The following is a 12,967-nucleotide window of genomic DNA, read 5'->3' as shown; positions in this document are numbered from 1 at the left end:
CCCACAGAGTTCTGCTAGGTTTCAAAATTACACACAACCATTCTTTCTGGGACTATGTCATCAAGGTCTTAGCACCTCTGCTTGTATCTGAGATTATTGAGAGACGATTCTGGAGCATCTGTGTTCTGCTTTGTCACTTTTTTATGTCCAGCCCCTTCCCTCTGTTCACCCCTTACGCTATCTCTGCATCTTAGTCCAAGATCCTTCCAGCTATAGCAGCAGTGAGCTATTGTTGTCGGAGAAGGGGGGAGCAAGAGAATGGTCACATCCCAGGTCTCAAGAGACTCCTTGGCTTCTTGCAGGAAAGAATTCAAGAGCGAGCAATAATAAAGTGAAAGCTAGCTTATACGGAGAAGTACACATTCCATAGGCAGAAGGTGAGAGCTGCCCGAGTAACTTCATAGGCTAACAAGTGGGAGGATTATTGCAGCTGTTTGGGGGAAAGGGCAGGAATTTTCAGGAATTGGGCCACCACCCACTTTTTGGTCCTTCTTGTTCAGGCTTGGAACTGTCATGGCACTGGTGGGTGTGTCATTTAGCATGTTAATGTATTACAGTGAGTGTATAATGAGGTTCAAGGTCTATGGGAAGTCAAATCTTGGGCCTAGCAAGTTCTAACCAGTTTATATCATATCGTCAATGGCTATGTCATTCTTTCAATGGCTGTGCCCTGCCCCCTTCCTTCCTGTTTCACTAAGGCAGAGACAAATCAAGTATTCCTTACAAACTTTTAAGACATATAAGTCGATCAACGGTAACTTTACAGATATGTCCCCCAAAGCTATTAAAACTATCCTATCAGGTAAGACTTGCTATAATTTTTTTTTTTTTAAGTTGAAAGAAATAAAATCTGAGAACTGACCCTCCACAAATTGGCCTGCTTCCAGTTAAAAGTGAAGTTTAGTGTCTTTTCCTGTTAATTGGCTATTCAGAATCACCTCTTCCATGGATATTTGCCTATTGATTTTTACTCTGTTGTCATTTTCTTATTGATTTGTTGACTTAAAGACACACAACGTAAGAGTTGTGAGTTGTAAGTTTTATTCAGGTTCTTACTGAGGATCATAGCCTGGGAGGCAGCCACTCAGTTCGTATAGCATATAGGTTAGGGGGTCCTTGGAGACAGAGAACCAGGAATGGCTTTCTTGACATGAGAGGACCCATTTTGGCCTAAGCCATTTTGTCATCTAAGCCTAGCCATAATTCTTGCCCTTGAACAGGTCTCAATAATCAATGATCTTAAGGGAACAAAGGAATGCTGGAACAGAGGAAAGGCAGTCAAACAATAGTGAAGTGATAAAGCAGAGTTCTAGTTCCTCCTCAAGGGATATACATAATAATGTATCTTTGAGTTGCACAGAAACTAAAGCCCTCACTTAGGTAGAGGAGAGAATGATGATCTTGACTCTTCTGACTTCAGTCAACTAAAGTTTGGACACTGTCAACTTTTGCCCCAGTTTTATGCTGAATTCTCCTCTGCTCAAGCCCCTTCTTGAATATGCATGTACCCTTAGCTTAGAACTTCCCCAGTTTTGCTGTTCCGGGGAGACACTGCTTTGGAAAATATCCATGGTGTTCTTCTTACTTACTACAAGTAATAAATCCTTCCTTCTCCCCATCTTTGGCTTGGTTGTGCCTGTTGGCTCGGCAGTCACCAAGAGATGAACCCAGTTTTGTGGTGACATTAGCTCTGAGGAAATCGCTCTGAAGAGGTAGGGGAGAAGCCCTTCTATATATGAGTTTTGGCTAGGAACTACATGCAGTCAGGCATACATCTTGGTAAAAGATTTATTGCTAATCATAAAGAAAAACATGTCTCAAGTTAATCTTTTTAGGGCTTATCTCTGTATGGGAAGATGTGAGAATCCAGTGTCATTAAAATTCTTCCTGAGATATTCATCTAACTACCTATGGGGCTTGCCTATTCATGTACATTCTAAGCCCAGAGTGCCTCATTCTGTTTTCTATTTAAATTCCTCTCAGAGTGCACTGTTGATCAGCAACTGCAGTGGATTACAACTTAACCCTTGTCAAACTGGATGTTGAGACTTTGTCTTAGTGATCCTAATTCTTCTGCATCCCCAGATTCATAAGAGCTCTTTTTACAGTCTAAGTTTTCGTCTTTTTCAGTTAAGTGTTGCGATATATGCTTCCAGTCTGCAGCTTGCTCTTACTGTTGTTGATGTCTGTGTTTTATTTTAAAGTAAAATGTTATGCTTGAAAAGGAAACCAAATCTTGTAAAGTTAAAGTCAAGCTCATTGTAACTTGAGTTTAATCCCCATTTCAGAAAAGAATTTGAGACTTTGCAGTTACATTCTAGAAAGGGATTAATAAAAACATATCTAAAGTTTGGCTTATGCTCTTTCAAAAGGAAGTACATCTTGTGCAATATGGGGGAAATAGGAGACCATTTTATTTGACCATAGGAACAAAACACATTATCCAATCAAGCAATACCAGGACTCAAGCTAATATTTAATTTTATCTTCTGATACCGGGGACTTTCGCTCAAACTGTTTAGAACTCAAATGGGGTATAAAACCTGTGAACAGTCATCATCTTCAAACCCTAAATATGTGGCTGGTTTAGAAGAAAGAAAATTATAAAGATGTTGACTTCTGCTGTATTTCATCCAATCTAAGATAACTTCGGTTGTATGATACACTACTATTTTATGTACCAAGTTCAAGTTCTCCATTTAAATATGTCAAGCCCATGTATGTACTGATGTGTATAAAATTGATGACTAATAAGAATCTGCAGTATAAAATAACAAACAAACAAAAAAGAAAAACAACTAACACTAAACTTTCTTTGAGTTATTTGTGTGGAAATATGTTAATATAAATGTTTCAGACATTACATGAAATTTCTAAAAATCTTATATGTTCTGGTATAATGTTATAAGTCACAATTCTAGTTATTACTTTAAAATGTATATCTCAGAAATAACTAAATTTCCTTATCAGTTGCATGACCATGAACTTTCATCAAATCTTTTTTTTTTTTTTTTGTGGTGCGGGGCCTCTCACTGTTGTGGCCTCTCCCATTGTGGAGGACGCGCAGGCTCAGTGGCCATGGCTCACGGGCCCAGCCACTCCGCGGCATGTGGGATCTTCCTGGACTGGGGCACGAACCCGCATCCCCTGCATCGTCAGGTGGACTCTTAACCACTGCGCCACCAGGGAAGTCCTTCATCAAATCTTTAACCATGGTCATTTTTAAGTCTTTTGTCATTTACAAACAGTTCTGGGTGTACTCTGATGCTTTCACAAAAATGTTCCTATAAAGGGGTTTCATCTTCAAGGAATTCATGGAAAAGACTCTGACAAGTACAGGTTTCTGGTAACTGACTATACTGCTGAACTGAATGAATAAGCATTTTCAGAACTCTAATGGAAAACTGATGAATTCATAAAAATGCTAACAAAAGATCAAGATGAAAAATAATTAATTACATGGGACTGAGTGAACTGATGAAGGTGATTATAATTTTCGTGACTTTCTGTTTGAATAAAAAAAAAATCCCACAAAGACTCAGAAGGAAAAAATATACAAATCAATTTTCACTGCAAAGTAGAGGGGCTGTTACAGTGGAGGATTACTGGACTGAATGTCAATATTATGACATAGTATGAGTGTGTTTCGTGTTTGGTAATTGCAATCATTGTTGCTTTTGTTGTGGTCATCCATTTACAATGCTTGGTGTCAGTTTATTTATCTCTTGTAAAAATAAAATACAGTGTGTGTGTGTGTGTGAGTTGTGGAGAAAAAAAAAGAAATTCAGTTTGGGTTTTTAAAAATATCTTCTATGTTTCTACTTAACTTTTAAAATTTATGGATTACAGTTATAACTCTTTTAATGTCCTTGTCTACTAATGCTAACATTTGTGTCAACTCTGATAGATTTTTCTCCTCAGTTTAGATCATAGTTTCCTGTTTTTTGTAGGCTTGGTAATCTTTATTGGATTCTAGAAATTTTGAATTTTGTGGGTTCTGGGTATGCGGTATGTAATTTGTGGAGGTATACTGGCAAAAGAATCAGTGAAACCATCAAAACTTAAATATCATTTACATGCAGAATTTAGTAACACCTGCGTTCATCAAGAATATGTGTAATTTGCACATGATGGTGATAAGAAGGAAAAATTAGCATATTTTTTCAGCTTAATTGCCATCAAACATAGTGAACTCTAAAATGTACAAAACTGTGGATAATTACACTGTCAAAAATATGGTTTGGAGTTAAAGTTTTTCATAGCAGTATCTTCTGATGGTTCAACTACAATGACAAAAATATTCTGCAGTAGTTACTCAGATTGTATGAATTTATATATTATATGTACACTTATTTATTTTTCAGATAAACATGTTGATATCACACTGTAAAAAAAAAATAGCCAATGGCCAATGATTTAATCAATCATGCCTATGTAACAAAGCCTCCAAATGAATGGGATTTGGAGAGCTTCTGGTTTGGTGATCATGTGGAGGTTCAGGAAGAGTCACATTTTAGGCAGAGCATGGAAGCTCTGCACCCTTTCCCCATACTTTGTCCTATGCCTCTCTTGTATCTGGCTGTTCCTGAGTTATACCCTTTTATAATAGACCAGTAATCCAGTAAGTAAAATGTTTCTGTGGGTTCTGTGAGCCTCTCTAGCAAATTATTGAATCTGTGGAGGGAGTCATCGGAACCGCCAATTTGTAGCCTGTTGGTGAGGAGCACAGGGGACAATCTGGACTTGCTATCCTCTGAAGTGGAGAGGAAGACAGCCATATAAGACTGCACCCTTAACCTATGGAATCTTATGCTATCTCTGGGTAGATAGGTCAGAATTGATTTGAATTGTAGGACAGCCAGGGTCTAAGAATTTCTTAGTGGCATAGGGAAACCTCCTCCCACTCTGCAACACATCAGAATTGGTAACCAGAAAAATAGCAGGTGAGACTTTTGTCCACAAATGGCCTTGTATCATTTAAGATCTGGTGTTTCAGAATTGTCCCTCCAGGTTAAGTATTTTCTATTTCTATATATTTCTATAAATATGTTCCTATATATATGCTATAAAATTTAAGATGTGTAAAATATACAAAAATTCCTTAAAGAAACCTAAATAAAATAATGTAATTGTAAAAAAAAAAAAAATTAATGTTGCGGCCTCAGCCCCATTCACACCTTGATGTAGTTTATAATAGAAAAAGCAGCAGTAAAATTAAAAATGTTGTTAACTTCCAATAAATAAATATGTCAAGCCATCAACTGTATGCTGTATTTTAACTTCAGAGTTATGAAAACGTGGGAAAAATTTTGCATCTTAGAATCGATGAAAGAAAGTTTCACTCAAGAGAGACTCAAAAATTTCCAGGCCCACTTACTAATACCAGCATACAGTGGGGCATGGTAGAGGAGATGAGATATTCAGTGTTAAGATTTTTTTTTTTTTTTTTGGCTGAGTTGGGGCTTTGTTGCTGCATGCAGGCTTTCTCTAGTTGGGGCGAGCAGGGGCCGTTGAGGTGCGCAGGCTTCTCATTACAGTTGTTCTCTTGTTGAGGAACACGGGCTCCAGGTGCGCAGGCTTCAGTAGTTGTGGCACATGGGCTCAGTAGTTCTGGCTTGTGGGCTCTAGAGCTCAGGCTCAGGAGTTGTGGCACACAGGCTTAGTTGCTCCACGGCATGTGGGATCTTCCCGGCCCAGGGCTTGAACCCATGTCCCTTGCATTGGCAGGTGGATTCTTAACCACTGCACCACCAGGGAAGCCCTTAAGAGTTTTTACTAAAATAATGAACCATGTAGTTCAGTTACAATTTATGTAGCATTGTAATGATACAAAGACTCAGTGCAGATATTCTATGGTAAAGTTTTATGACATTTAAGCACATGGACTAGGAAGTCACAACTGTTAGGCTAACACACGCAATTCCCAAATACAAACAATCATTTTATAATAAAAATAGGTACAAAACACATATTCTCACATGGTTCTGATATAACTTTTGCTTTGTTTTCTGACTACTGTATTTATTTACATATTTAATACTTTCTATAGTGCTGTTTATTATGTCACAGTTACAGAAAATTAATTCCCTCATAAAATGATACCCATGAAAGCATGATTCCAAGATTCTTTAAAGCATAGACTTTCCCCCTGAATGTCAATTCTCTGATACCAATGTAGCTGAATTTCATAGCAACAACATCCCCACGATTAAAACATATGCAGAAGTTCCTATTTATTCTCTCTGGGCTACATTCAATTGACATTCATCAGGAAAGGTATTTCCTCCTGTCTGGCATTCTATGCAGTACCGCTCTCTGATAAGTAATAAGTTGTGATTCTGAAAAGAAAACAGGTCCACATCTGCTGCAGTCTTAAGGTTTCACTCCTATGTAAACTCTGGAGTGTAAGGAGCTATTTCCTTTCAATGACAACTTCTGGATATCGTTTGGATATTTCTTCACAATTTCTCTCTATGAGTTTTCTGATGTAAAATGAGGCTGAACTTGTGGGAGAAAGTTTTCCAACACTCACTGCATCCATAAGGTTTCTCACCCATGTGAGTTCTTTGATGTATAATAAGATGTGACCTCTGGGCAAAAGATATCTGACATTCGCTGCATTCGTGAAGTTTTTCTCCTGTATGTGTTTTCTGATGTAAAATGAGGCTAAACTTGATAGGGAAAGTTTTCCCACATTCACTGCATCCATAGGGTTTCTCTCCTGTATGGATTCTCTTATGAATGATGAGGCTAAACTTGTGACAGAAAGCTTTCCCACATTCATGGCATTCATAAGGTTTCTCTCCTGAGTGAATTCTCTGATGAATAAGGAGATATGACTTCCGGCTGAAAGCTTTGTGGCATTCACTGCACTCATAAGGTTTCTCTCCGGTGTGAGACCTCTGATGAATAGTGAGATGTGACTTTTGGGTGAAAGCTTTCTGACACTGACTGCATTCATAGGGTTTCTCACCTGTATGAGTTCTTTGGTGTAGGATGAGACTAAATTTGATGGAGAATGTTTTTCCACATTCACTGCATCCGTAGGGCTTCTCTCCTGTGTGAGTTCTCAAGTGAGTATTGAGGAGTGACTTTACACTAAAGCCTTTTCCACAGTCACTGCAATTATATGGTTTCTCTCCTGTGTGAGTTCTCTGATGTCTAATGAGCTCAGATCTCTGGATGAAGGCTTTCCCACATTCACTGCATCCATAAGGTTTTTCCCCTGTATGTGTTTTTTGATGTAAAATGAGGCTAAACTTAAGGGGAAATGTTTTCCCACACCCACTGCAACCATAAGCTTTCTCTCCTGTGTGAGATCGCTGATGAATAATGAGCTGTGACTTATTGCTGAAGCTTTTGTGACATTCTTCACATCTGTAGGGTTTCTCTTCTGTGTGAGTTCTTTGATGTAAAGTGAGTTGTGACTTATCGCTGAAGCCTTTCTGACATACATGACACTCAAACCATTTCTCTCTTGTGTGAGTTCTCTGATGTTTATTAAGGCATGACTTATCAGTAAAGGCTTTCCCGCATTTGTTGCACTCATAGGGTTTCTCTCCTGTATGGGTTCTCTGGTGTAAAATGAGATGGGACTTCCGCCTGAAGGCTTTCTGACATCTACTGCATCCAAAGGATTTCTCTCCTGTGTGTGTTCTTTGATGCTTAATGAGGTCCGACTTCTGAGAAAAGGCTTTCCCACAGTCACTGCAGTTATAGTGTTTCTTTGCTGTTTGAGTTTTCCAGTATTTAATAAGCTGTGACTTATGGCTGAAAACTTTCATATGTTGATTATATTCATTGTATTTTTGTCCAGTATGAATTTTCTCATGCTTAGTGTAAAGAAATAATTTGTCATATTGAGTAAATTCAACTTCATTTCTTGCATAGCTTTTATTCTGACTAATACACTCTAGATTAGGTTTCAGATGTTTCCCAAGTATGTCAAGTGTATGAGATCTTTGTGCTAAGGAGATATCAAGGTTTAAGCTCAGAGAAGATATTTTTCCAAATGCATTATCTTTGTGGTAACTCTCCATAGTTTCCAGGTTGCCATGGCTTCCTTTGTGCCAGTCTCTATGATTATCAACTTGCCATGTGTCTTCTAGAAACAGACCAATGAATCCATAATGACCATGTAATAGAAGGAGTAGAATCTCAGCAAAGGCCAAAGAGAGAAGAGGAAAGGAGACTGTGGGTATATACCTAAAGTCTGTGACATTTATAAGTGAAAGGAGATAAAGAAAATGAAAAAGAAAAAAAAAAAGAAGGAATAAACTACAAGAGGCATGAGAGATACACAGAATGGGAAGAAGGGAGAATTTATGAATGCTTGAGTGTATAAGAACAGAGAGCTATAACCATGGATTAGGGAGGTAGAGGCAAGGAGAAGGCAGGTAAACTGAGGATAACAAGGAGAAAGATTATTTAGGAGAGCAAGTTCCAAGATGGACTAGAGAGGGATCTGATCAAAATATCTAAAATAAGGAAATGTGCTTTTTAAAACCAGGCAAAAGAGACCTAATACAGAGAGATTAGAAAATGGAGCCATGGCGTTTTCACTGCCGAGGGCCTGGGTTTGATCTCTGGTCAGGGAACCAAGATCCCGTAAGCTGCACAGTGCAGCCAAAAAAAAAAAAAAGTGGAGTCAATATTAATGTATATGGGAGCTCACGCCAGCTGTTCTGAGTCACATTCAAAGCTTAAAAATTTCAATATTTCTCCAGACATTTCAGAGGTACATCCCTCTTTCTGGCCAACTAGGATTTTAACTTCCTTTTATCCCACAGAGCTATTTTTTCACTCACCTGGGTGAATCTGACTCTGGCTTTCTTCCTCTATTATCCATGGTGTTTCTTGTTCCAACCGGTAGAATGCATCTGTTTTGGTAACTTGATACCCTACTCAAGGGGAATTACAGAGGACCCATGGACCCAAATACAAGCCCTCTGTAAACCAGAAAAGGTTACATTTAAGGGGCTGAACAAATTGCACCTCAGCCAAGTAAAGGACTTTTGCTTTGGAAGTGAGAGAAAAATACTGTTAGAGGCCACAGGGTACTGAAATCTATGATGTATGAAACTCAATTCTAAAAAAGTAAGGCAGTTGTAAGCCTCCACCCCTTTCATCCCTGAGAAAGAAAAGGCAATCCGTTGCCTATATTACCCAGGGAACGCTCTTCTTACCCACTGATACCAAGTTGATATAATTTTCCAACATCACATCTTGATACAGGTTCTTCTGAACACGGTCCAGTAGCTGCCACTCCTCCCAGGTGAAAACCACAGCCACATCCTTGAATGATAGTGAGCCCTGTAATAGAACATTCCTATTCATCCTAAAGGGATCATCATTGGTTCATACTAGGAAGATAAATAGGAAATTCTTATTACTTTTCCCATGGTAAGCTATTTGACTTCTTTCTATGTAACTAGTTTTGCATTATACTTTGTAGGAAAACCAATTTTTTTTACTTAAAATATCCTATCTTTGTGCTTCCATCCAATCATTCACTGACTCACATGTTCATCCATTCACAAAAAAAGGAGTAGAATAGAGAACATGCTTAAGTCCTTTAATCTAGGAACCCACACAACCTGTGTGTATGCACCTATATGTCAGACAATATATCAAGCATTCCTTTGTAAATAAGTCTCACTTCTACCCTGAAGGAACACACTAGCTTGCAAAGAGAGAGATGTAAGTGCACAAGAGAACAATAGATTTATACATGTCAAGTAAGTATATATAAATATATACCCTGTGGGCATCAATGGGGAGGAGAAAAATTGTAAAGGGTAAACTTCACAGAGGTGAATCTGGAACAAATTCTTATGAGATCAAGTCTATGTTTTATGGTGAATTGCAGAGGGAAGAGGTGGCATGGCATTCCAGAAAGAAGTAATATGAATGATAGCACAGTGAAACCATGAGCATTCAAAACACTGAAAATACGTTTCCTCCTCAGTTGTGAAATTAAATGACTGAATTTAGAGCAGGTGGTGTACTCAAAACATTTTCACTTATTATTATTTGTTAGTTATACACTGATAATGGAGAGACTTCCAAATAAGTGGTTAAGTGTATATATGTTAAAAGAAAGTATATAAACTCTAACATTAATTATGACAATGTGTATATTTAGGTACTCTGTAGTAAAGCAGACCTGGGTTGCCCAAACCCTGTACATTCCAAAGAAAGGCCTGTCCTTGATTTGCTCCTGGGAGATAACTTTGAACCCCTGAAATATCCAGCCTGATGAATGTTTTTATATTCCTGAGGTCTTGGGCTACACTATATCAGTGTTCTTTGTTTTTTGTGTTTTGATATATAGTTGATTTACAGTGTTGTGTCAGTTTCAGGTGTACAGCAAAGTAAGTCAGTTAAAAATATATATGTAGGGCTTCCCTGGTGGCGCAGTGGTTGAGAGTCCGCCTGCCGATGCAGGGGATATGGGTTCGTGCCCCGGTCCGGGAAGATCCCACATGCCGCGGAGCAGCTGGGCCCGTAAGCCATGGCCGCTGAGCCTGCACGTCCAGAGCCTGTGCTCCACAACGGGAGAGGCCACAACAGTGAGAGGCCCGTGTACAGCAAAAAACAAAACAAAACAAAACAAAACAAAAAATATATATATGTATGTGTGTACATATATACATATATATATTCTTTTTTAGATTCTTTTCCATTATAGGTTATTACAACATATTGAATATAGTTCTCTGTGGTATACAGTAGGTCCTTGTTGGTTATCTATTTTCTATATAGTAGTGTGTATATTTTAACCCCAAACTCCTAATTTATCCCTGCCCCCCGCCTTTTCCCCTTTGGTAACACTAAATTTGTTTTCTATGTCTGTGAGTCTTTCTGTTTTGTAAGTAAGTTCATTTGTACCGTTTTTTAAAAATTCCAAACCTGGAAGCTCCTGCCTCTGTGTATCTTTCGCCTTTGCTGATTTTAATTTGCATCTTTTCACTTTAATAATCCATAACTGTGAGTATAACTGCTTTCTTGAGTCCAGTGAGTTCTTCTAGAGAATCATTGAGCTTGAGGGTGAGCCAGGAACCTCAACTCAAATTCATATGAATTCACATTTACATATGTAACTAGTGACATGGGAAGTCAGAATAATACACATAAACGTTTTTGGATTATTTATCTTGGTGGTAGAGAAAAAGGACTGATGGAAGACATAAGGGTTTAGCTCTACAAACTTCTAGACTATTTGAAACTTTGACACTGAGAATATTTTAAGCTTCACTAATATTGGATATTTTTAAAAGAAAGAGGTTAAGTATTAACTATGAACTGAGAGTTTACACTACATTTTTGGGTGTGAAGAGATCATGATGGGAATATTCTAAGACTTTGCTAGTAAAGGTAACTTGGAACTGTTTGTTAATTAATATAGACTGGGACTTCTTAACCTTGGCAGTATTGACATTTAGGGGTTGGATAATTCTCTGTTATGGAGACTTTTTTTTTTTTTGGAGGCTTTGTGCATTGTAGGATGTTTAGCAGTGTCCCTGGCCTCTATCTACTAGATCCCATTAATATCCCTCCGCAGTCATGACAATCAAAAATGTCTCCAGATATTCTCAAATGTGCCCTGGGGGGACAAAATTATCCCCAGATGGGAACCACTGATTTAAATAAAAAACTGAATTTTGAGGACTGTTAGTGGAAGACCATTTGATAGTCACAGAATCCATCCATTCTTCTTGATAATCTAGGTTTCACCCCAGGCCACCAGGAGGCCATGGATTTGGGCTACTCTGTTTTGAAACCCTGAAGCACTCTGATCACTCTGATTTTGGCTTTGGCAGGACACCACTGGCTTATCTGAGGACTGCTGAGAAATAACCAAACGAAACTTACCACTTTATCAGTGGCTTGCACTGAAGGCACTGAGCACCATATTATCAAAATAATAACCCATCAAAGAAATTTCTTCCTACTTAAGGGACATGAACTATTTCACTTTCCTAGAAGAGATTTCTCCTTAAGGCAAAAAAATCACCAACAATTTTTTCATTATGACCATGTGGTAAATTATATTTCCCAAAGAAGACCACAATAGTTTATCTCCCATTCCAAAAAACCTTCTGCAAACCTTCTTCCACTCCCCATCAAGAGGTGGACCCTATTCCCTTCCCCTTGAATCTAGCTGGTCTTAGTGACTTGCTCTTAACCAATAGAGTGTAACAAAATGAAAATGCTAACTTCCAAGGGTAAGGCAGAAAAGGCAGTGTAGCTTCAGTCTGTTTCTCGCAGGATACAGCATCATACTGTGAGAAGTCCAAGCTACATGGAGAGGCCATGCATAAGTGCTCTGGTCAAAAACCTCAGCTAAGCCTAGCTTTTGAGTCAAGTGATCCTGAAAAACAGACATGGGAATGAAGAAGCCTCCAGATGATTCCAGTCTCCAACTATTTGAGTCTTCCCAGCTGAAGTTCCAGACACCATGGTGTGTAAGACAAGCTGTACAGTAAAGGATTAGCACAGAAAGTCTGTATTGTCCATATCCTGCACATGCCAAAGAAAGGTCTGGCTCTTGCCAGTTTATGGGAAGTAACCTCTAAGCCCTTGAAATATCTTTGTTTACACAGGAGCATTGGGCCACACCAAATAGTCTATTGCTATCAATGTGATTTATGGTGGAGGCCTTGGGCCACACTGTAGCAACTTGACTTCTGAAAGGGCTGGACACTAAGGTCAGCCATTGCCTATGTAATCAACCTCATATAAAAAGCCTAGACACTAATTAGCAATACCCAATATGTGTTGTTACAAATCATTGCTGGGAAAATAAAACAATGTCCACATGACTCCATCTGAGAGGGAATAACTGGAAGCTTCTGCCTGGTGTCTCCTGGACCTGGCCTTGTGCATCTTCATCTTTTGCTGATTTTAATCTGTATCCTTTTGTTGTAATAATCCATAACTGTGATTATAACTGCATTGCTGAGTA

At 38.6% G+C, this 12,967-nt stretch overlaps 2 protein-coding genes and 1 long non-coding RNA gene across 3 annotated transcripts in view; 2 read left to right on the top strand and 1 right to left on the bottom strand.

The window, feature by feature from the left end:
- ZNF613 (zinc finger protein 613) overlaps positions 1 to 12,967 on the top strand; it is a 60,137-nt gene that overhangs the window by 26,282 nt on the left and 20,888 nt on the right.
- Positions 1 to 12,967, top strand: part of LOC137214936 (uncharacterized) — a 21,369-nt gene extending 8,402 nt beyond the window's left edge. The window contains exon 2 of the long non-coding RNA XR_010939098.1: positions 9,235 to 12,967. This is a non-coding gene — a long non-coding RNA (uncharacterized lncRNA). The remainder of the gene's footprint in view (positions 1 to 9,234) is intronic.
- Positions 5,844 to 9,362, bottom strand: LOC137214793 (zinc finger protein 84-like). Its single transcript, XM_067719050.1, has 3 exons — positions 9,186 to 9,362; positions 8,808 to 8,900; positions 5,844 to 8,104 (listed from the first exon to the last, which is right to left on the bottom strand). The coding sequence occupies exons 1-3, from the start codon at positions 9,334 to 9,336 to the stop codon at positions 6,459 to 6,461; spliced, it is 1,890 nt and encodes a 629-aa protein (XP_067575151.1). The 5' UTR covers positions 9,337 to 9,362; the 3' UTR covers positions 5,844 to 6,458.

Source organism: Pseudorca crassidens, chromosome 20 (assembly GCF_039906515.1).
Source record: "Pseudorca crassidens isolate mPseCra1 chromosome 20, mPseCra1.hap1, whole genome shotgun sequence".
NCBI lineage: Eukaryota > Metazoa > Chordata > Mammalia > Artiodactyla > Delphinidae > Pseudorca > Pseudorca crassidens.
This window is presented reverse-complemented; position numbering and strand designations above follow the sequence as displayed.